Raw genomic sequence first — 25630 nt, 5'->3', positions numbered from 1 at the left:
CGTTACCAAGAGCCGCATTGCCAGGGTGTTACGTGATGTAAAGAGTAGACGCAGAACTAAAGCTATCACATCTTTTCTGAAGAAAGGACAGTGTTATTGCAAGACAAGGCTCACCAAGGACCACATTGGAGCGTGTAGCGGAGCGTGTCAGACCTCATATTCTTGTTTCTACAACGCCTCAGAGCATCACCCCTTCATTGTGAGTAAAGACGACCACAGCTACTACTTTGCGCACCCGTACCCTCATCTGGGAAAACTGGAGCGCATCAGCAAGGAAATGAAAGTCAGGTACAGAGGCCGCAGACAGTTCGAAAGCATAGCGTATATGGTGTTCAATATCCTTGTCAGGCACCAGTTCAGTGAGAAAGACTCACTATACCAAGGTTTGACAGACGTGATAGACTACAAAATGAGAAATTCGAGCTTGTCTCTCAATCACGACCTCACCGAGATACACGAGTCGTTATACCTGGCGCCTGGCAAAGACGATGACTATCCGGAGCATTCGGACCCTCTGAATCCGGTGAAAGTGTAGGACCAAGCATTGGTGCGCTACTTGTTCTGTGACAGCCTTCAAGTGGCAGGTTGTTTCAGGCGTCTACAACGTTCAATACATTATCACCAACACCGCTCCCAGGTACACCATCGAACGGATTATGCTCTTAAACATTACGGGTCCCGGTGAAGGTAATAGTTATGCAAACAACGTGCTAAACTACCAGTTCAGGACGGTAAAAGGCTGCATAGAGACTCTGACGTCTTTCATCCCGCAATCTTTCAAGTACAAGCAGAAGAGGAACTCATGTGTAGTCATGATAGACGATGCTCATATATCACACGAGAAGAACTTGAAATCAGTCGACAAAGAGTCCAACGTGAACCTCAATACTTTCAAGAACCTGTTAGACACCAGCATACTGGAGAGCGATGTGGTAACCAGAGACATGAGCAGTGGCAAGGTGGACACTGTGAAGTACCACGCTGTCCACAACTGCGGCTTTGTGTGGAACACCAATACAATGGGCTTTGTGAGCGACGCTTGGTCCGACCGGTGTCTGATCATGGAATCTGAGTTTCCCAAGCATGTAACTCGCACGCGTAGCACCAGTCAGATACAGGACACAGTAGTCAAACTCAAGATGGACCGTATAGCTGCAGTGTGTCTGTATAGGCAGAACCTAATACAGTCAGTGATCATGAATGCAGAGTCCGAGATAATGCAGTTCGGTGTGAGGTTCGACACCAGCAGGGATGCATGCCTTGCAGCATAATACGGTAGTCACATTGTGTGCACGGGAGTCGTCAGTCGGAGGGTTTCGCTCTGCATTAACCAGCTTGTGTTTGCTGAGGCCATGAAGTTGGCATGCCACTTTGTCTTTGACATATGGATCCCTCCGTGGACAGAGATTCCAGATGAGAAGGATTATCCCCACCTGAGGGGTTACATGAAGCAGATGAACAAGAACAGGTGGAAAGCTCTGAACCAGCTTTCCTTCGGACAGATCTGCCTAGAGACCAACGCTGTCTACAAGCTGTGCTCTGCGGCCTGTCTTCCGGACATATGTCCCCATGCGGTCGACATACAGGGTAACTTTGCCTGCAAGGTGCTAGGGTACATCTTAACCCAGATCCATGAGCAGCAGTTTGAAAAATGGACACCTGTCCATTTTGGGTATAGATGCTATGTTTTTCTCTGATAAAGAGATCAAGGGTGGCAACGATGTTGCGAATGAGATGCTTTTGCTGTGCTCCACATGCAAGGTCTCGGCTCGGCAGAGTACGAACTCTGCTATAACAACTTACAAGCTGTGTATGTACAGATACGCCACGAACCACAATGCTCCGCATATCAGCCTCTAATCATTGCAAGAAAGTAGGTTCTGTCACAGTTCCACTTGAAGTGATATATGATATCCTTGCCCTATACACTCCAAGGTCTTACTCAGGCTTTTGAATCAGTTGGGTGAAGCAATGGTGGAGGCTTATGAGAAAGGACACTTCCAGGACGTGAATACTTTTGGGCTATTTGCCAATGAAAGCAGTGAAGATCAGCCGCCTAAGCCAAGATTGATATTCACTGATGCCAAGATTGATATCCGCTGCGGTCCGTAATACTGGAAGCCACGGCTGCAATAGAACCACTAAACAAACTCACTTTCAACAAGTGCATACTCGGAGGGGAGACTTTCCTGCTCCCTTGTATTATGGGAGGGGGGGGGTTGTCAGAAGGGCAATGTCTCCGAATGCACCTAAGGAAGCCTATGATAAAAGACACCTGAAAGAATCTAGACTAGGCCTGAGAGACACCTTTCATGGACCCAGACTGAGCGTTTACTCAGCGGAGTACTCTGGTGTACCCGTGAAAAACATTAGCTCGTTTTGCACCACATGGACCATGGAGGCATATGAACTTAAACAGCATCATGACATCCAGCCTCTCGCCTACTGCCTGAGGTCCCAGTTCATTTTTGGCATACAGTAGCTGGGCTTGTTGCACACATAGAAATGTCCCCTTTTTGGGGGGATTACACCAAGTCATTACAGATACACCTTGTGGATTGTTCGGACTAGCAGGCTGTGTTTGCACCAGTGCCCTTTCGCTCAGGTGGAGGAGTATCTCTGCTTCAGAGACTACAGGCGCTTTGGGCACCCCTGCGGGCCCTCATAATTAGATACAAGGTGGGACTGGTGATACAGTGCATGTTCCCTGTAGCTATGCAGACATTGAGCACCATATACTTCACCTCCTCACACTGGACATGGGAGCGGTAGTAAATGGTGCTTGCAATGAAGGGTAGCCAGCAGCACATAAAGAACATGGCAGTGAGAAAGGTTACTGCAACGGCATGATAGTGTACAGTGTCAGACAGCACATGAAACAGAATTCGTTTGGACTTAAAGATGAAACGGGCACAGGTCTTGACCATGGTGGTGAGCATAGTACTCAGCTACTTCGCCTCCAAAAGAAAGCGCAAAATGGACGACTCCGAAGGCCCCTACAAGCGTCGAGAGGCTGTCAGGAGCACCAGGACCGTGATTACGTGCCTCATCATGATGAACATTGAGCTCTTCATGGCTGTGATTGCAGGCTGTATGGAGCTGCTTTACCAACCTATGATCAGCGACGCACAAAGGTTGCATAACATAGAGTGTGCTATCGCAGTGTTCAACATCATAATCTACATCATGTACGTGGTGACCATGGTGCTGATGTCAACTGTGCTAAAGGGGAAGCACGAAGTAGCCACCACGGTTGATGCTCTACGAGACATCCTCGAGACCGGGGCCATCCCCTCCACAGCTCATGACTACTTCAGCAGAAGCATCAACTCTTAGAATTCACAGTCAAGTTTCATTTAAGGACCTCTAGCCTTCCCCCACAAAGTCTCAGTCCATAGAGCTGAGGGGCAAAAGGGAATGCGGAGCTGTACCGCAGTTTGACCACACAAGCAGTCACCAGCCCCTCCTTTGCTTAATATGCCCGGCAATTATTATATTTTACAAGGAACCCTAAGTGTATCCTCCTACATTGTGGTTACATTCCATTTTGTCAGGAGCTACATCAACAATAGAGAGAAGCAGATGCTCTGTACTGGGGCCTTGGGAAGACATGACACCAACCTTGCATGCAGTCCCTCAAGAATAGACCCTACGTGCCATTCTAAAAACACTTGTTATATAACACATGGCCTATTTTATATTTAGTTCCTTATTAGATCATGGAACCGAATGATACATTGGCGACAGCAAGGGAACTATTGTCCAACCCAGTAGCCCACTATCCTGTTTCACTTGACCATACCCCTCATAAGCTTTGCTATGTATGTGAATAAATGACAAGGGAACAATGTACTGAGAGTCTGGTGAGTTTTTATTGACACATGTTCAAAGAAAGTCATATATTTTAAATAGGCACATGTCAAGTGTTAGGTGTGTATGGTGATGAGAACCCATACAGTGTCCGGTTCATATTAGCGGTAATCGTCACTTCTTTATTACAACCAGAGCAACATTTCAGCTAGGACAGTGGTAGACAGTGTCAAGAAACTCATTCTTGAATAAGGGGTATATACAGCATCCCACCACACACAGGCAATTTGATGAGATGTACTTAGAGCCTACAGTCCTCACACACTCATGGGGTAATATCAGTCCATTAGCCATACACACAGAAAGAACACAACGTTGGTTATAGCGGTTTAAACAGAGACATTGCAAACCTCTGAATAGCTCTCTGACAGCAACTACAACTATCTTCGCTCTCTAATCAAACTCTTAGGACAACCTAAGCTTAGCCCCTTATCCTATCCTACCCTCGTAACTCCTTCATCCACCTCAAGTAACCACAGACTTTACTAAGGCTTTGGCAGCCTGGTACGACTGCCTCCGCTTGAAGGACAGGACCCTTACAGATTACGAGAAGGAAAAGCTGGACCGTGTGAACGTGAGAGCCAGCAGCGCCAAAGGTGGCGATGTGACTATAGGCCCAACGGACAGTCTCTTCACCAGACCCATGTATGTGCCGTTAACGCACTACTACCATCTCAACGCCCTATTAGCTATCATGGCGTGCTACGTCTCCCCGAGAGTGAAAAGTTTGTGCGACTATCCCGTGAGACATGTTCACATTGAACCAGGGCTACTGCTCCATCAAGCATCACAATCCCCCGTCAAGTCAGCGAGGAGAGGAGAAGAGTAAGCAAAGTACAGCTACGATAAGGGTAAAAAGAGAACATCACCCTCCTATTCACACTACACACACAAGTGGAAAGACACTGATCCAACCTGGACATGGTCCCCATAGCCTTACATGGCCAGTGACCACAGCCATTGATGGAACAGCCAGCTCTCAAGACATGGACTCCACTGCCAGCTACCAAGACCTGAGGCTCATTTCAAATCATTACACAATCTCTGTACAGCATGTACTGATGACACAGAATATGAATAAAAAGCTCAACAGCCCTTCTCACAGTTCAGTGCCTGTTGTTACATTGACTATTCATCTCTACCCCTACACCTGTCTTTCAGTCATTACTATGCCAGGCATACCTCACAGTGTTTCATATCACACATAGGATATACTGTGCACTCCCAGCACTTACACAGACGAAGGATAGCACTATGCATCACTTTCCCAACTCTATTTCAGGTACAACGTAGTGTTTACATTGGAATGGAAATGTAGCACATACCCCTGACAGACTGGTGAATTAGTCAGCAAGCAACTCCCGAATGCACTCTGTGAGACTGAGACAGAGTAGCATATTGTAGCCTAAGTCAGGTGCATATATTATAGACACAGAGATATTTAGCCAGAAACTAAGACCTTGTGTATGAGAGACAAACCAATAGACAGGGGCGAGGTGCAGCCACTATCACCTACATCGGATGAAGAAGGACATGGGGGGAGCGACGGGAAGGTACATGCCGAAACACACCGGGTCACAGGATGGTTAGGATTACTATCATGCGCAGCAGACACAGTGGTCCTAAACAACAGATATGTTATTTCTATAGTTTTACAATACTTTTAGAATACTTTTGGAAATAGTTAGTTGATAATCAGGGACAGCCTGTCACTTCGCACACAGGGCCCTTGCCCGGAATGTGGCGGGTGTGAATTCTGGGGCAAGATGTTTGACTAGTATCCACCTGGTGGTAGTGTGGTATAAGTAATAGATGTAATAATTAAAATATTTTTTTTAGGCCTATCCAGAATGTCGCTAGTTCCGCGTTACCGGAGTCACAGTTTTTGGGTCACGAATATGAAGACAAAAATATCTGCACGTTTTTGTGAACATTTTTGTAAAAAAAATGTTTGGACCTATCCGGAACGTCGCTAGTTTAGCGTTACCGCAGTCACAGTTTTTGGGTAACAAATTTGAAATTAAAATCTGCACTTTTTTGTGAAAATGGTTTTAATTTTTTTTTTTACGGCATATCGGGACAGTCACTATTTTGGCATGACCGGAGTCACCTTTTTTGGGTCATGAATATGAAAAATAAATCTGCACTCTTTGTTGGAAATGGTTTAAAAATCCTTTTTTAGGCTTATCCGGAATGTCGCTAGTTCGGCATGAGCGGATTCACCGTTTTTGGGTAAAAAATATGAAATAAAAAACTGCACTTTTACTTTACAATGGTTTTAAAAATATTTTTCTAGGCCTATCGGAATGTCGCAAATTGGGAATGACAGGATTTACAGTTTTTTGGGTCACAAATGTGAAATTAAAACTTTTTAGTGAAAATGGTTAAAATCTTTTTTTTAGGCATTTCTGGAATGTCGCAAGTCCGACAAGACCAGTCACAGTTTTTGGGTAAGGAAAATGAAATATATAATCGGCACTTTTTCATGAAAATGGTTTTGAAATATTTTTTTAGGTCTATCCAAAATGTCGCTAGTTCGGCGTTACCGGAGTCAAAGTTTTTGTGTCACGATTATAAATATTTTTTTATTCTCTCATTTTTGTGAAAATCGTTTTTTTAGGCCTATTCAGAATGACGCTAGTTCGGCATTACCGGAGTCACCGTTTTTGGGTAACAAATATGAAATTAAAAACTGTGAAAATCTTTTTTTAGGCCTATCCAGAATGTCGCTAGTTCGTCATGACCAGAGTCACCGTTTTTGGGTCACGAATATGAAAAAATACATTTGAACTTTTTTTGTGAAAAAGGTTTTAAAATCTTTTTCTAGGCCTATCGGAATGTGGCTAGTTGGGAATGACAGGAGTCACAGTTTTTGGGTCACAAATGTGAAATTAAAAAATGCACTTTAGTGAAAATGGTTTTCAAATCTTTTTTTCAGGCCTTTCCGGAATGTCGCAAGTCCGACATGACCAGAGTCACAGTTTTTGGGTAATGAATATGAAAAATAAAATCTGCACTTTTTCGTGAAAATGGTTTTGATTTTTTTTAAAGTCTATCCAAAATGTTGCTAGTTCGGCGTTTACCGGAGTCAACGTTTATGTGTGACGAATTTGAATAATTTTTTATTCTCTCATTTTTGTGAAAATGGTTTTTAAAATATATTTTTTAGGCCTATTCAGAATGACGCTAGTTCGGCATGGGTTACATCAGTTTTTGGGTTACAAATATGACATTAAAATCTGCACTTTTTTTGAAAATGGTTTTAAAAATATTTTTTAGGCCTATCCAGAATGTTTCTTATTCGGCATGACCAGAGTCACTATTTTTGGGTCACAAATATGCAAAAAAATCTGCACTTCATTGTGAAAATGTAATTTGAAAAATAAAATTGGGCTTATCGCTAGTTTGACAGTTGTCCCAGTTTTTGGGTCACGAATATGAAGACAAAAAAATCTGCAGTTTTTTGTGAAAATGTTTTTAAAAATATGTTTTAGGCCTTTCCAGAATGTCGCTAGTACCGCGTTACCGGAGTCACAGTTTTTGTGTCACGAATATGAAGAATTATTTTTCACACTTTTTAGTGTAAATGTTTTTATTTTTTATTTTTTTAGGCCTATCCAGAATGTCGCTAGTTCGTCATGACCGGAGTAAACGGCCTGCTCCTCAGTATCAGTTGCTAATATATGCATATTATTATTAGTATTGGATAGAAAACACTCTAAAGTTTCCAAAACTGTCAAAACATTGTCTGTGAGTATAACCGAACTGATATTACAGGCGAAACTCTGACGAAAATCAAACCAGGAAGTGGCTTCTATTTAGAAAATTCCTGCCTTTGCTCCATTTAAAGGGACATCAACCAGATTCCTTTTCCTATCGCTTCCTCAAGGCGTCAACAGTCTTTAGACATAGTTTCAGGCTTTCATTTTGAAAAATGAGCGAGAAAGATAACATTGCGTCATTGTATGGCCGGGTGCCAGCAGCATTTTGTATGCACAACAGAGTTTGGGCATTTCACCACTATATATCTACAATACAAAATTGATAATATTTTATCGCATCCGCTACAAGACCATGGTGCTTGCCTACGGAGCTGTGAGGGGAACGGCACCTCAGTACCTCCAGGCTCTGATCAGGCCCTACACCCAAATAAGGGCACTGCGTTCATCCACCTCTGGCCTGCTCGCCTCCCTACCACTGAGGAAGTACAGTTCCCGCTCAGCCCAGTCAAAACTGTTCGCTGCTCTGGCTCCCCAATGGTGGAACAAACTCCCTCACGACGCCAGGACAGCGGAGTCAATCACCACCTTCCGGAGACACTTGAAACCCCACCTCTTTAAGGAATACCTAGGATAGGATAAAGTAATCCTTCTCACCCCCCCCCTTAAAATATTTAGATGCACTATTGTAAAGTGGTTGTTCCACTGGATGTCATAAGGTGAATGCACCAATTTGTAAGTCGCTCTGGATAAGAGTGTCTGCTAAATGACTTAAATGTAATGTAAATGATAATACAACCATACAACAATATTACAATGTACTTATGTGTAGAGTGCGTTTGTGTGCGTATGCGTGTGTTTGTACCTGTGAGTGGGTCTATACCTGTGTGTGTGTCCCTTCACAGTCCCCACTGTTCCATAAGGTGTATTTTTATCTGTTTTTTAAAATCTGATTCTACTGCTTGCATCAGTTTCAATATACTTCCATGGAGTCATGGCTCTATGTAGTACTGTGCACCACCCATAGTCTGTTCTGGACTTGGGAATTATGAAGAGACCTCTGGTGGCATGTTTTGTGGGTATGCATAGGTGTCCGATGTCACGTCCTGACCTTAGTTCCTTTTTTATGTCTCTGTTTTAGTTTGGTCAGGGCGTGAGGTTGGGATGGGCATTCTATGTTTTTGTTCTAGGTTTTGTATTTCTGTGTTTGGCCTGGTAAGGTTCCCAATCAGAGACAGCTGTCGATCGTTGTCTCTGATTGAGAACCATACTTAGGTAGCTTGTTTTCCCACTATGAGGTGTGGGTAGTTATTTTCTGTTTAGTGTTTTTGTTGCACCTTGCAGAACTGTTAATTTGTTGTTTTTGTTCGAGTATTCATCTTTATTAAAAGTATTATGAATACGTACCACACTGCACGTTGGTCCTCTTCTCCTTCTCCCAATGATTAATCGTTACATCCGAGCTGTGTGCAAGTAGTTTAAACAGACAGCTCTGTGCATTCAGCTTGTCACTACTTCTTACAAAAACAAGTACTGATGAAGTCAATCTCTCCTCCACTTTGAGAGATTCACATGCATATCATTAATGTTAGCTCTCAGTGTACATTTAAATTCCAGATGTGCTGCCCTGTTCTGAGCCAATTGTAATTTTCCTAAGTCCCTTTGTGGCACCTGACCACTCGACTGAACAATAGGACCTGCCTTGTTGATAGTGTTAAGAAGGCAGAGCAAAGCTTTAGTATGAACAGACTTCTCCCTATCTTAGCTACTGTTGTATCAACATGTTTTCACCATGGCAGTTTACAACTCAGGTTTACTCCAAGCAGTTTAGTCACCTCAACTTGCTCAATTTCCACATTATTCATTACAAGATTTAGTTGAGGTTTAGGGTTTAGTGAATGATTTGTGCCAAATATCAATGCTTTTAGTTTTTGAAAAATGAAGGACAAACTTATTCCTTGCCACCCATTCTGAAACAAACTGCAGATCTTTGTTAATTGTTCCAGGCATTTCAGTCGCTGTAGTAGCTGATGTGTATAGTGTTGAGTCATCCAAATACATACATAGAAGCATATAATACCTCTGTCCTCCTGCAAAATAACATGCTGATAGATTACGGAAGAAACATACCAGTTGAATACTTAGCCACTAGATGGCAGTGTCACATAAGGAATGAAGCTCAGTAGGCCTATTGCAAAATGCACTGGTAAGGCACTAGACTTAATATGTGTCAGCTTCGAGATGACTGGAAAATCCACTGGATATATGCAGTGAGTGACTGTCCTCACCTCACCTTGTCACAAAGTATATATTATTAGAAGAGATATAGACTGGCAGAGAGACATAAAAAGATATACAGAATTCTGTAACAGATTGCATAAACTGGGTGGTTCGACAACCAGGTTAACTCTGAAAAACCTCATCCTGTATTTTTTGTATTGACAGAAAAGCAATTGATGAGCCAATATTGTTGAAAGTTGTTCTGTTAATTGTATGGGGTCCTTCTGTAGCTCAGTTGGTAGAGCATGGTGCTTGTAACGCCAGGGTAGTGAGTTCGTTTCCCGGGACCACCCATACGTAGAATGTATGCACACATGACAGTAAGTCGCTTTGGATAAAAGTGTCTGCTAAATGGCATATATATTATGTATGTGATGGAAGAGACAGACCAGTGACCGGAAGGGTGCTGGTACAAGCCCCAGGCCAGGCGATGAAAGTGGCAACTGAACTTTCAATCAAAGGCCTGCTGGTCTCTGGTCCCTGGTGCCATTTACTGTCATTGTATCCTTGAACAAGGTTCTTAACCGCTGTGGTCCTCCAGCAGCGCTTTTGTTCTGTGTTTGGGTATTATGACAGGAAAATGATACATTTCTGTTGAAATAGAGACAATGAATGATCTGTTTTATTTCTATGTACTGGGTACACATGTAATAAATCATTACTTGTTTGTTACTTTTTTTATCATCACATACACTGGATAAGTGCAGTGAAATCAAATTAAACCAAATCACATTTTATTTGTCACATGGCCGAATACAACAGCTGTAGTAGACATTACAGTGAATGCTTATATACAAGCCCTTAAACAACAATGCAGTTTTAAGAAAAATAAGTGTTAAGTAAAAGATAGATATGTACAAAATTTAAAATAACAAATAATTACACAGCAGCAGTAAAATAACAATAGCGAGGCTATTGTGGGGCGGCAGGTAGCCTAGTGGTTAGAGCAAGCTCAAAAATCCCTTGAGCTGACAAGGTAAAAGTCTGTCATTCTGCCCCTGAACAAGGCAGTTAACGCACTGTTCATAGGCTGTCATTGAAAATAAGAATTAGTTCTTAACGGACTTGCCTAGTTAAATAAAGGTAAAATTAAAAAATATACAGGGGGTACTGGTACAAAGTCAGGGGGCACATTGGTCCCAGGTGTTGAGGGTCGGCAACAACACCTCTGCCACCCTCAACACAGGGGCCCCTCACAGGTGTGTGCTTAGTCCCCTCCTATACCTTGTGTTCACTCATGACTTCATCTCCATCAACAAGATTTCTGACGACACGACGATGGACGATGATCTCAGACGCGTTGAGACAGCCTACAGGGTGGAGGTCAGAGACTTGGCAGTGTTGTGCCAGTACAACAACCTCTCCTTCAATGTCAGAAAGACCAAGTAGCTGATCGTGGACTACAGGAGAAACAGGGAAAAGCACCCATCCACATCGTCGGGGCTACAGTGGAGCCAGTAGAGAGGTAATTTGAAAATAAATTCATAAAAAATCCTACAATGTGATTTTCTGGATTATTTTTTCTAATTTTGTCTGTCATAGTTGAAGTGAACCTATGATGAAAATTACAGGCCTCTCTTATCTTTTTAAGTGGGAGAACTTGCACAATTGGTGGCTGACTAAATACTTTTTTGCCCCACTGTAGCTCCCTGAACCTGTAGAAACTAGTACCACCTCATTTGAAAATCCCACCTTTCGAGGGTGGGAAAACAGTTGGACAAGGAAGATGGGCTCCCGTCAGGCTATAGTCTTTACAAAGCCAGGGAAAATGAGTCAACCTAGATTTCTGGCAACGCCGTGGCAGATAGGAACATCGTTGAGACAAGTCCAATGCCAGTGGTCACAGACGTCAGTTCAATGTCTAGTATTGATTTACATTTGGTTGAGTTGTCAACTAACATGAAATCCATTTAAAAAAAATCTGTCATTGGATTTAGGTTAAAACTTGGGAAAAAAGACATATGACTTTAAGTTGATGACTTTTTGCAAAACCAATTAGTTTTCCACACTTTGATTCAATGTCATCACATACATTTTTTTTGATTGAATTTTCGTGGATCCAGAAGCATGAGAGGAGCCTGTCAATAAATTATGTTAATTACACAGGACATATTTGGAGGCTGTTACTGTAATAATGAAAGGGAGCATGCTCTGTTATGTGCACTGTGAAGTGCGATTTCTGCTCTCATTGTAGTAGCCTATACCTTTCCAGTTTTAGTTTTCATGCTTTTACTGCAAGTAGCCTAAGGTGTCGATTATTATTTTCTCCAGCAGTGCAATTACTTTGGAGGAGTTGCTTCAAGCCGTGAAACCAGTCACAGGTTGCACTGTTTTGCAGCGTCTCAGAGCGAGGGTCTTTGGTGAGAGCGGTTCACTGTCGCTGTCCGACCAGTTTGTTTACCTCATTGTGCGTTGACATTGCGTCGTCAGACACATAGGCTAGACATAATAGAGCTTGAGTGCCTGAATTTAAATCATTCTTGGCCGACTGTACATGCAGATTGCGTTTAGTTCAGCATGGTCAAGCAATTGTTATAAAGGTTGTAGAGACCAAAGTGCGTGGGGAAAAAATGGAGAGAGAAGCGACATCTTTGAAGCAGCAATATTGCTGCACAACTGTTATGAACGTTATCTCGTCGTTATTCTCTGTAGCGTCCCTTGCCTTTTGCATATTATTAAGTGTACAAACATCAGCGATCGCGGACAGGGTCCTGGATTTGGAAACTGGACATGGCGAGCAAATCTTTCACAGGGTCCCCAGTTTTTCTGTGGATCAGTTTAATTCATTGATTCAAGAGAGAGTGGATGAGCTCCTGTCACAGGTAAGCAAGCATCTCTCGTGCACTTGCTAGCAATATGGTCAGGTTGGCAAATGACTGAACGCTTGTATGCTATGATTATTTATATAACAATATGAGTGTATTCCCTAATCGGTTTTAATCTTTAATCTACCCTCTGCTCTTCAAGGTTATGTAATTTAGCCTGATGTTTTCTTTATTTTATTTACAGCGCTCCTATGAAAATTTATCGAAGGTACGGATTGCCCGACAAGTTAGCCATACTCCTGATTGCAACTGTCCCCCAGGTAAGAGCACGTTTATTAATACACATTTACCATCACAATGTGTTATTGAGTTTGTTTAACAATAGTGATAAAGTAGCCTATCATAAGGAAGCTATCCTATTGTAAGAATGCTATCCTGTAGGCCTATCTACCTTGTGTTTAGAACAGTGTCCGCACTAGAATGCTTTCAACTACATTGATCAAAAACATCAGTCACATTGCATAGGAGACATGAGACAACCATGGTGGTTTACATAGCCTTTACATTTATTAACCTGCATGGGGCAATGATGTATAAATACTGAGCAGTCTATTTTCAAACCATTTAATTCCTGGAGCAAATACCAGAAAATATAGTTAGCCTAATATGAAGCTCCCAAATTGGTTATTTTATGATATGCTACAATTGCTTTTTTCTATGCATTTCAATTATGGGATTGTTCCCAGAGGAGAGACTGGTCACTTAAGAGCATGATGTGACACTATTCTTGTCTTTCCTGGTGTGTTGATAGTTGAGGGGAGTATGAAGGATGCAGACAGCTGAATCACTGCTACAGCAAACAGAACGAGCAGTGTTTAACAGCTATACATGGAGGCGCTGAGAAGTTGTGTGAAGAGTGGGGCAGTGTCTCAAAGCCTGCTCAGTACTCTTGCATATTTTACCCTCTGATAGGTTACATAGCCTACAGTCATGCACATGTGCTGATATTAGTCACACACAGAGCAAGGATGCAGACAACAGTAGACTAATTGTGTTAATGTAGACCATAACTATTAGTTAGCCATAAAAAGCTCATAAGTGATTTTAGATTTTTGTGTAACATCAATACAGTCTAAGGGCAGGCATATAATTGTAAAATAAATAAAAAACCCACATGTTCCTCAAAATAACCTACCCTACTGTCTGGTATACCACACTGTCTGTTATAAGGATTCCTTTTTTCAAGGTATTTATTACACTGTATTACCTTGATAATCCAGTGAAATAACCAGTTTTCAACAGCAGATGGAAACACTTATTCTTGGAATACTGATCAAGATCACAATAATAAGTGATTATATGTGGTTATGTACTTTTTAGGAGATTTATGTTGGGGTGTTTTTGCTACACTGTCCTCTTGCTTTTATAGAATCAAAAGAGGCACACTGCACACTGAATGACATACATGTCTAGTATAAAACAGGCATTTGTCACACTAGTAATTTGTCTATGCAATAATTTTTTCCTTGAATATTGCTCAATAAATTAATAACGTTGTAGTAGACATTGAACAATGTCGTATTAGGCTGTTTGCTGTGCCATTAGAGTGAATGAGGAACATGAATGATGGATGGCTCTGCAACATGGGTCACGTTATTATTAAGTGCACTTTTGTCCATCAGTCATATCTTACACATGTTCATGATCAAGAAACTCAACCAGGAGGATATATTAGATGAGCTAGTCTGACTATTCATTGTTGAGCTTTGCTCCTAGAGACCCACATGATGTACATGCTTTTGTTCCAACCATGTACTCATACACCTATTCAATTAATGAAGAGTTCGATGATTAGTTGAATTGGAAGTATTTTAGTGTAAAGAACATCACACTGCTGGCTAGTGATTACCACTTCCTCCACTTCCGCCACGCAAACACACGTGACCACCCTACCCAGTCGCACAATCGAAAAGCTAGCTACTTGGCAGGGGAAGAGTGGACACATCCCCATGTGCTACACTAGGCTTGAACAAAAGCTTGTACACAAGGATTTCACCGTCATTATCATATGAAGACATCATTGGAAATATTTCAAGGGTTGTAAGAGTATGGTATGGTGCAGTGTTGTACATTCTATAGCAAGTCCAGCTTTCACCATACTATTGCCAATGCTTGCTTGGAAAGCCTCGTTTTTAAACCAAGTGCCTCCTCTATCTGAATGGATTCACTCAACGTAATCCTTGCTGTGGTCACAGCCTGTGGCTTAGGCACAGAACCGTAATGTCTTTTTCACAGTCTGCCAGAGTTGATGGAGCTGAACCTCAGACACAGGGATGAGCCATAGCTTCAGGATATTCTCCTGGTTGGCACTTCCCATTGCAAAACATTTCAGGTTTAGCACACAAAGTAATCTGTGTTTAAAGTGGAACTGATAGTGTTTTAACTTTCCAGATATGAAACAATAGGCAATCATAATTTCAGTAAAAAAATATGAAATTCCTAGTTTATGCTACAAAACCAACTTTATAAGAGGTTTTAAAAATAGGTTCCATATTTGACTCAACGAATCCATGATGTACACCAAGGCATTGTTGGCAGAATAGATGGATGCAGTTCAATGCATGATTAATATAATTCACCAATACATTTCTGGTTAGTCAAAAAAGTATTGCTATCAGGTTGTAAATCACAGCTGGCTTGGTACATCATTTGCTGCTTCCATTCGGGATGCACTGTTTCAGTTTCAGTGACTCAATATTCTGGACAAAAATGGACGAAGGCTGGGAATGTCAATACAATCAAACTAGCAAGGGAAATTATCAAAAGTCATTCATAACGTGGCTAATAGGCTAGCGTATCTATTTATATAGCAAGCTAAAAACACATAGCCTAACATTAGCTAGATAGTTAGCTAGCTGCTAGGAGGATGTAATTTCATGCCATTGGAGCAGTGGGTGAGGGACTGACTTTTCCCCCTAATATAGTTTTTCGGTGGCTATACACAGCTAGAGATGTATCTGTCATTTAGTTAGCTAGCAAGAACTTGAACGATTGTAATTGTTAGCATATCTTTTGCATTTGAAAATTCAGAACAACTGATGAATTTAGGAATGCGCAACACCCTCTGAATATGACTGGTGTCCGTAAACTTAGACAAAAAATGTAATAATTAGTCAAGAACACTCTAGATAACATTTGAACAGCCTAACCAGCTCTGCTACAGCGAGTAAAATGATCAGAGTGAGGTGTTCTCTCATTTGTGTCTGGAAGTAGCTAGCTAGCAAGCTAGCCAACTTTAACCAGTTAGCTTTGGTGCTTCGTTGAGACCAATATGCATTGGCTGGCAAGCTGCAGAAGGATGAGGAGGCTGCAATTCCCCATTGTTTATCAGTGGAATTTTGATGGCAAATGGCTTGTTTGTATAAATGCCTACTGTTGATTGGCTATAGCAATTGGTCTGTGTAGATGTTTTTATTCAGTTTTATTTACTGCAGTGTCTACTAATTGTCCAAACACATGGCCGCTTTCCCACTCTATATTGCTATACAATTTTCACAAATGCCTTAGAATGCTAGGGAATTACGTATACTAAGAATTTATGAAAACGTGAAAATGACTATATCTAAGTGGTCGCTTGTCAGATTTTTTAAAAGTGTTGTTCTTCCTGGGAGTGAAAATTAACAGATTTTAATAAGATTTCATGTTGCTAAAATGCTGTCAGTTCCACTGTAAATGCAACAAAGAGATTGCTAACAATAGTGTGCTGCAATAAGACACAGTTACACTCAACAGATGATGATCATTTGAAACTTCTTATTGAAAGTCATTCTTGAAAGGGGAGAAACTAACAAATGAGCAACAACATCGTCTTTGATAACACCTGCTGCAGCCACTGCAAACTAGCCGTCAACAAAAGCTAGCTCGCTAGACCATGAGAAAACTTCTACTTGCTATTCAAGAAGGCAAAAGTTTACATACGTTTTTGTAAAAAAACGTTCCCACCCATTAAATCAAATTGTGAATGGTTAATTCCACTGTCACTCCAAAATTTTGCCCTAATACCGTTGAATGGCAGATGCATTTATCTAGCTTCGGATGGCCTAGCCAATGGCTGACTTAGCTAGCTAGATTTACCTCCCCAGAGACCAGCAAATAAATGTTTTTTTTCTTCAGTGTTAACCCTTTTTTTACAACAAAATCGGAAGAAATTAAATCAGAACATCATTGAAAATAATATCATTATCATCATTATTTCATAAATCCTTAGCCCTTCTCTGAAGGCCCCTTAGCCCTTCATAGAAGGCCCATTTTTCCCCACTGTGTTTGGGTTACAAATAATTTGTAGTGTTGCCATATTTTCCCTCAGCACACTATTTTGAATGTCTAAAGAATCCATGTGTTGTTCTGAATTATGAACACAGAAATACTGGACATTTTGAACTCTGGACATATTGGACATTTTGGTGATTTGGCAAAATGACTACAATCATGGTCTTGGACTCGCATTTTCCTGGTTTTGATCTTGATTCGGTCTCGATTTGCTTCGGTCTTGCATTGTATATTCACACCCCACCTCTCTCAATCCCCCTCGACACCCCCTTTAAGTTACGCTTCAGAAACCTTGGCAGCCAAACGCATGCCAAAGGCCTTAGGGAAAAGAACAACAGCATATAATATGAATGTGTGGTGTATGACTGTCTTGCTTGTCAATGAAAGGGGTCAACGAAAGGGCATAATGCTGCTTCAGCGCAACTCTGAAATTGATCATTACAGAAATGTGTTATCACTCTGAGTGTTTCACTCATCTGTTATCGCACAGTAAAGCCTGGTGTATTTTGCAGTGGCAGTAGCAACACACAAGGCTACACAGACACATGCCCAACATGTTAAACAGCCAGAGGAATTGCTCTCTCTCAACTCTCTGTGATGGGATTGGGTTACAAGCTAGTGCTTTTCCTTCCAGACTCTCACAACCAGATGGCCTGATCGTTTGCGTTTTACCAATCTTCTTAGACATCAGCAGCAACTACTAAAACAGGTCATTAATAAGTGGCAGGTCAGATTGAGCCATCTGTGTGGTTTGGCACTGGGAGGTGCATGCATGCATGCATGCATGCATTGGCTGAGTAATTACTGAGTGCAAGGTAAAGCTAAGCAGACTCCCAGCTAGCCACAGAGACAGCTGCTTCTCATTAGCAGTAGGGCCTGGAGACATGTGAGCCATCCTGGACTGCAGTCTATAGTGGTGCCCTCTTTTTGTACTGTGGTGTGTCTGTGTGTGTGTGGATCTGCATGCGCAATTGCGAAATGGAGGGACAGACACAATGAGAGATAAAATAAACATTAAGAGCATTCCCTCAGGTTAGAGAGGAAGAAAATACTGATAGCATGACTTATGAGCAATGTCACAATGCCAGGCTACACTGAAAATGTAAGCACTGTGCACTGTACAACTGTTCCCTGTAAATGTACAGGATTATACTGTAAACTGTATGTTTTACAGTGAAGTTCTCCCTGAAATTAAAACAATACATTTGTACATAAAACACATTTAAAGCAACCACAGCATTAATCACAAATTAGTAACCAAATTAACCACAGCATTGACAATAGAAGTAACAACAGTTAACACATACAGTGCTTTCAGAAAGTATTTCACACCCCTTAACCTTTTCCACATTTTGTGTTACAAAGTGGGATTACAATTGATTTAATTGTAATTTTTTTGTCAACGATCTAGACAAAATGCTCTGTCATGTAAAAAATAAATAAAACACTAACATGTCTTGATTAGATACAATTGAACTCGGAAGTTTACATACACATTAGCCAAATACATTTAAACTCAGTTTTTCACAATTCCTGACATTTAATCAGAGTAAAAATTCCCTGTCTTATGTCACTTTATTTTAAGAATGTGATATGTCAGAATAATAGTAGAGAATGATTTATTTTATTTTTTATTTGATTTCTTTCATCATGTTCCCAGTGGGTCAGAACTTTACATACACTCAATTAGTATTTGGTAGCATTGCCTTTAAATGGTTTAACATGGGTCAAAAGTTTTGGAAAGCCTTCCACAAGCTTCCCACAATAAGCCCATTCCTCCTGACAGAGCTGATGTAACCGAGTCAGGTTTGTAAGGACTCTTTGCTTGCACACACTTTTTCAGTTCTGCCCACAAATTTACTATGGGATTGAGGTCAGGGCTTTTGTGATGGCCACACCAATACCTTGACTTGGTTGTCCTTAAGCTATTTTGCCACAACTTTGAAAGTATGCTTGGGGTCATTGTCCACTTGGAAGACCCATTTGCAACCAAGCAAACCATAGTCTGTCTTTTTTTATGGCGGTTTTGGAGCAGTGGCTTCTTCCTGGCTGAGTGACCTTTCAGGTTATGTCGATATAGGACTCATTTTACTGTGGATATAGATACTTTTGTACCTGTTTCCTCCAGCATCTTCAAAAGGTCCTTTGATGTTGTTCTGGGATTGATTTGCACTTTTCGTACCAAAGTACGTCCATCTCTAGGAGACAGTACCTTCAGGTGTTTGGAAATAGCTCCCAAGGATGAACCAGACATATGGAGGTCTACAATTTCTTTTCTGAGGTCTGATTTGGCTGATTTCTTTTGATTTTCCTATGATGTCAAGCAAAGAGGCACTGAGTTTGAAGTTATGCCTTGAAATACATCTACAGGTACACCTCAAATTGATTCAAATGATGTCAGTTAGCCTATCAGAAACTTGTAAAGCCATAACATAATTTTCTGGAATTTTCCAAGCTGTTTAAAAACACAGTCAATTTAGTGTATGTAAACTTCTGACCCACTGGCATTGTGATACAGTGAATTCTAAGTGAAATAATCTGTCTGTAAACAATTGTTGGAAAAATGACTTGTGTCCTAACTGATGTCCTAACTGACTTGCCAAAACTATAATTTGTGAACGAGAAATTTGTGGAGTGGTTGAAAAACAAGTTTTAATGACTCCAACTTAAATGTATGTAAACTTCCGACTTCAAATGTAGCTGTTTACAGACACTGAAGCTACACCTCATAATCAGGACCTATTTTGATAACAAGATCGGTATTGAACGGACATTATATATTTTTCTTCAACTGAATTAGAGACAGTTGAAGCTTAACTAAAGTAGGCAGACAATTTACTTGAATTGGTTTAGACAAAGATGTTGTTAGGGTTCAAACCTCTGATTTCTGACTGGAACTTTTAAAAATGGTACTATTTTAGGCTAAAAATGTTGACCTTATTGCAGTGACGCTTACCATCCAACCCAACCGGCCTAGTGGTTAGAGCCTTGGGCCAGTAACCTAAAGTTTGCTGGATCGAATCCCTGAGCTGACAAGGTATAAATCTGTCATTCTTCCCCCTGAGCAAGGCAGTTAACCCACTGTTCCTCGGGTGCTGTGGATGTTGATTAAAGCCCTCCGCACCCCTCTGATTCAGAGGGTTTGGGTTAAATGTGGAAGACACATTTCAGTTGAAGGCATTCAGTTGTACCCCTTTCCCCTATACAAATGGTGAGTGAAAGGTCTGAATACATTTTTGCTTTGTCATTATGGGATATTGTGTATAGATTTGATGAGGGAAAACAACGATTTAATCAATTTTAGAATAAGGCTGTAATGTAACAAAATGTGGAAGAAGTCGAGGGGTCTGAATACTTTCCTAATGCAACTGTAATTCTCAGTATCAATCACAGGAGATGTATCTTATAGATAGGCAAGGCTGGTTCACATACAGGGAGTATGCAACCCTCATGGACACCTCTAATCCAGTCTGTTTGCCATGTACAGAGAAAGTTGTTGAAACACAAAACTTGTCTTTGCGAAGAGGTTGGTCAAGTAACATCCGATATTGACGTACTGGAATATAAAAAATATGAATATGGTAGCTGGTTAGGGGTGTTGCAGCTCAAACTCATGCCAGACAGATGATTGGCACAGCTCAAGACCCCACTGAGGCTCCTGGGACAGAGATAAAACAGAAAAGAGTGTGTGAAATCCGGGCATGTCTGGGTAACCCTTCTTGACATTTTCAAACGGCGGCACGTAAACAAGGCTGCCTACCACAAGAGCCACACTGTAGAGAATGTCAATATTTGCACACCATTTCAAAGCCGCCCATGTTTTGTGTCACTCACTGCATCGAGTGGAGGGGGGGTTGTCCACCTGCAACGTCTTAGATGTCAAGGACGCATGGTGGCATTGACATTTGGCATGTCTCCCTGTCTTTCAAGAATGTGTGGAAAAACACTTGGTTTTGATTAGAGTTGTGCGCGGATGGTCCAAGATTTCCATCAACATCGTCTCGCATGGGGTTCTCCAGCCCTGCTCTCGTCTATCCCCAAAGCCATCCTCAGAATGGGCCTCCAAAACATGAAAACGTCTGGACTTAGTCATAGTGAATGTTAAGTCCAAACAACCGGAGTCTAAACAGGATTTTTTGGGGTAAATTTTCTGTGGATAGTAAAGAATGGACAGACTCAACCTCTCTTCAGAGGGCAAAGAGGAGGGCAGATTGAAAAGTAAGAAAAGTACATAAGGGATAAAGGGATATGATAAATATTGCTAGGAACTAATTCCCAACATAAAGAACCTAATGAAAGATGAGGAAGATGCACAAAGGTGTATAAGAGTAAGCAAAACAAAGACCAAGCAAAAAGGATCTTATGGGCCCAACACTATTGCAGCAGAGCTCAGGACCTAGTGGTAAATAATCCCAGTGGGGGGCTAGTGCCTGTCTTTCCTGTGTCGCACTGTTTTAGTATCTTTTTATAACCTCCTTCCTTCCTCCTTACACTCCACATTATTCTGAGTGCCCAGGCACACTGGGGAGTGAGGAAGTCAGCATGGTTTAGTAAGTGAATGTGGCACACCACCCATGTCATTGAGCACAACAGAGAGTCTGTTTGAAAAATTGACTCTTAAAAATAATACCAAGCCAGCGACTGTCTGGAACGAACAGTGGTAACAAGGCCTCCAGCTGTGGTTCACAGTTTTTTTTATGGCTAAGGACTTCTGCTGCTAGATCTGCTGAGGTAAAGGCCCAGTTAATTTCATATGCCACCTCAGCTTCAAAAATAATGTACCAGCTATTGACCACATATCTCTACCAAGTATCAAGTATCTCCTGGTATACTTGAGCTGATATGCTAGACAATCTGAAGGATTTAACAACATTTAGCAATAATTTAATGAAGGATTAACATGGCACTTGTCTGATGCATCTGGGCCTCAGCCAAGATAGTGGATTAACACCCATGCCTTGAGATGGGGTGAATAGGAGATTGATATCCAGCATAAGGCCACATGTCGAGGTGGCTCAAGGCTTGAAGGAAGTCTAGTTGAATGGAAGTGTGTTTCAGCTGGCTGTAGCCTAAACTGGTATCTACTATCCTGTCTGATATGGAAAGGAGCATATTTTTGTTAGACTATTATATTCCACTCTTGAGCACATTTGAATATTAATAATAATCATAATTTTGTCATAATTTCCTTTTTTTATTGATTAAAGGCAGTTGCCTTTTTCTAGATTGAATGGAGCCCACTGCTTTGGCTATATAGCCACAGAAATCTGATTAGTTGTCCCCAAGATATCGTATTTTCATAGTTAATGTGGTGGTGCCATAAATCCAGGCTCTTTTAGGCAGCTTGTGAGTAATTGCAGCTAGTGGAGGTTCCTTTAGAGAACAAAAGGCATCTCAATACTTCTGTAGTGATATGATATTCTTTGATGTGCACAGGAAGCTTTTCTTGGATGGCAGGTTTGTTAAACCAGTGCTGACCATCATGAGGTCAAATGCATCAAGTCAAAATGAGGCCAGAGAGTGACTGTGCCTAATAAATCAAATGTTTACCATCACACAAAGGAAGGCTTCATATGGAGAATGCCCTGGCCCCTAGTGTGTACTGAATACGAGAGTATCATTCTTTAATAATAGATAAATATAAAATTATTTAATGATAAATTATGATCATGTTACTCACCAGCACTTGTTGCCAGCTCTTGATAAACGAAAAGCTGATGCATTTAATGCCTAAATGCTAAAACAACAGCCTCTGCGAGTCTTTGGTCAGTGTCATAGTTTTGTGGTTTGAGAGTGAGGGTTAGAAGGCACTGTGTCGGCTCCAGATTCAACTGAGCCGAGATCACTGCATATGGTTATAAGTGGCACTATGCCACCAGGCTAGTCGCTCATGTTGACAAGCCGGCAGGCAGACAGGCAGAATCGCCCCCAGCCGTCTGGTACAGGGACAGGAGACAGATGGACGGCCATCTTTGAAGAGGTCTCCCTGAGCCCATCCATCAATCGTCACCTTTCTGAGCCAGGGAGGCTGCTGGGAGATGCCACAGATACCACCCAAAAGTCAATAATGACAACAAGAGGGGAGCTGGGATATGGAGGCTACTCTTAATGGTTGAGTGCACTCAGAGTGGACAAGGCCTTTTATAATAGCAAACCAGGCAGCTGAACAACATTTCAACATTTAGTCAGAAGTAGAAAATGGGACATCATGAGGTTTTCTGGCCATCTGTTGAAATGAGTCCCTATGAGCTCATATTAAAAATTATATCCTAACATTATATCCTAACATTGAGACAGGAGATACATATGCTCTAGATATTTTAAATCAAAACCATTTTTATAAGAAAGAAGTACATTTCAGCAATACATATTTGGAATATCATGTTCATACATCACTTGTGAAATACAGCAATGTAGATGTATCAATCATAACTGTTTTACATCTCTGATCCTTTTTATACCACAGAATTAAACATGCTCATGTACAGTATGTTGTGCAGAATGAATGTGTATAGACAGTTTGGAAACTGAATCAAAGTAAACTACATTATACGCCTACTCATTATGCAGTGAAAGACACCTAAAAGTCGTTATAGTAAGTAAAGCCCAGATGCCAGGGTCAAAAACAAGTTTGGGGAATGAAATGCATGCCCCATGGTGCAGTCCTCAGATCCCTGGAGGTGTTGGCGAGGTGACAGCGTGTGTGGAGAGATTACGCTTCAGATTACTTGAAGTACTTTGCACGGACGCTGGAAATCTCACCATACCAGGTCACTTCAAAAGCACATTTAAACACCAGAGAGAAAATATACTTTTAGAATCGAGTACGTCATTTTTGCAAAGTGAATTTCAGGAGTGGTATTCAACGAAAAAGGTATGACAGAGTGCATTCGGAAAGTATGCATTCCCTTTTTCCACATTTTGTTTCATTATAGCCTTATTCTAAAAATGTATGAAATGTTTTTTTCCTCATCAATCTACATGCAATACCACATAATGACAAAGTGAAAACAGGTTTGGAATTGGTTAGAAACATTTGCAAATGGATTAAAAATAAAAAACATACCTTATTTACATAAGTATTCAGACCCTTTGCTGTTCATGTGCATCCTGTTTCAATTGATCATCCTTGATGTTTCTACAATTTGATTGGAGTCTACCTGTGGTAAATTCAATTGATTGGACGTGATTTGGAAAGGCACACAACATTCTATATAAAGTCGGAAGTCGGAAGTTTACATACACCTTAGCCAAATACATTTAAACTCAGTTTTTCACAATTCCTGACATTTGATCCGTAAAAAATCCCTGTCTTTGGTCAGTTAGGATCACCACTTTATTTTAAGAATGTGAAATGCCAGAATAATAGTAGAGAGATGGATTTATTTCAGCTTTTATTTCTTTCATCACATTCCCAGTGGGTCAGAAGTTTACATAGACTCAATTAGTATTTGATAGCATTGCCTTTAAATTGTGTGTTTTGGGTAGCTTTCCACAAGCTTCCCACAAGAAGTTGCGTGAATTTTGGCCCATTCCTCCTGACAGAGCTGGTGTAACTGAGTCAGGTTTATAGACCTTGCTCACACACGCCTTTTCAGTTCTGCCCACACATTTTCTACATGATTGAGGTCAGAGCCTTGTTATGGCCACTCCAATACCTTGACTTTGTTGTCCTTAAGTCATTTTGCCACAACTTTGGAAGTTTTATTTTACCTTTATTTAACTAGGCAAGTCAGTTAAGAACAAATTCTTATTTTCAATGACGGCCTATGAACAGTGGGTTAACTGCCTGTTCAGGGGCAGAACGACAGAATTGTACCATGTCAGCTCGGGGGTGTGACCTTGCAACCTTCCGGTTACTAGTCCAACATCCTAACCACTAGGCTACCCTGCTGCCCAAAAAGTATGCTTGCAGTTAACCCATTGTCCACTTGGAAGACCATTTGCGACCAAGCTTTAACTTCCTGACTGATGTGTTGAGATGTTTCTTCAATATATCCACATCATTTTCCTTCCTCATGATGCCATTTATTTTGGGAAGTGCACCAGTCCCTCCTGCAGCAAAGCACCCCCACAACATGATTCTGCCACCCCCGTGCTTCAAGGTTGGGATGGTGTTCTTCGGCTTGCAAGCCTCCCCCTTTCTCCTCCAAACATAACGATGGTCATTATGGCTTAAAAATTAGTTTTAATGACTCCAACCTACGTGTATGTAATCTTCCAACTTCAACTGTATGTTTACCTCTGAATGTATATTTTGATATTGTTTTACCCCAGGGAACGATACTGTAGTCTAACTGTACACTTATTTCAAAGAGTGCATGGACGGCCATTGTTCTGGGAAATGCCCCTCTGAATGAGAGACTGTGGTGAAAAGTATATAAAACTATAGGCAATCTTCGGGTAGAAACCAACCAGCATGTTTTATTCAACATGTCCTTTGTTTGCCGAACACATAGCCTCTGACTCCATAACTTCCCGTTATATGGTCCATGTTAGGATCTGCAGTCAAGCAGCTGCCTAGAGGATCTGGTTTGATTAAGGGTGATGCCAGAGTCATATGGACATCTAAATGGTCCTTAGTGATGGCGACTGGCTTAGCACAAATATAGAACCTCAGCACTGATAAGCCCTGCCCAGTTTCACATTAATATCACAGTGGGACTC

General features: G+C 41.2%; 1 protein-coding gene across 7 annotated transcripts in view; it reads left to right on the top strand.

Moving 5' to 3' along the window:
* Positions 1 to 12086: 12086 nt before the first annotated feature.
* Positions 12087 to 25630, top strand: part of LOC124007953 (collagen alpha-1(XXV) chain) — a 343793-nt gene continuing 330249 nt past the window's right edge. For all 7 annotated transcript variants that reach the window (XM_046318858.1, XM_046318860.1, XM_046318859.1 and 4 more), the window contains exons 1-2: positions 12087 to 12691; positions 12879 to 12954. In XM_046318858.1, the coding sequence (XP_046174814.1) occupies positions 12440 to 12691; positions 12879 to 12954 (328 nt within the window). In that variant the 5' untranslated portion in view covers positions 12087 to 12439. The remainder of the gene's footprint in view (positions 12692 to 12878; positions 12955 to 25630) is intronic.

The sequence above is a fragment of the Oncorhynchus gorbuscha genome, linkage group LG21, assembly GCF_021184085.1.
Source record: "Oncorhynchus gorbuscha isolate QuinsamMale2020 ecotype Even-year linkage group LG21, OgorEven_v1.0, whole genome shotgun sequence".
NCBI classification, from domain to species: domain Eukaryota; kingdom Metazoa; phylum Chordata; class Actinopteri; order Salmoniformes; family Salmonidae; genus Oncorhynchus; species Oncorhynchus gorbuscha.
This window is presented reverse-complemented; position numbering and strand designations above follow the sequence as displayed.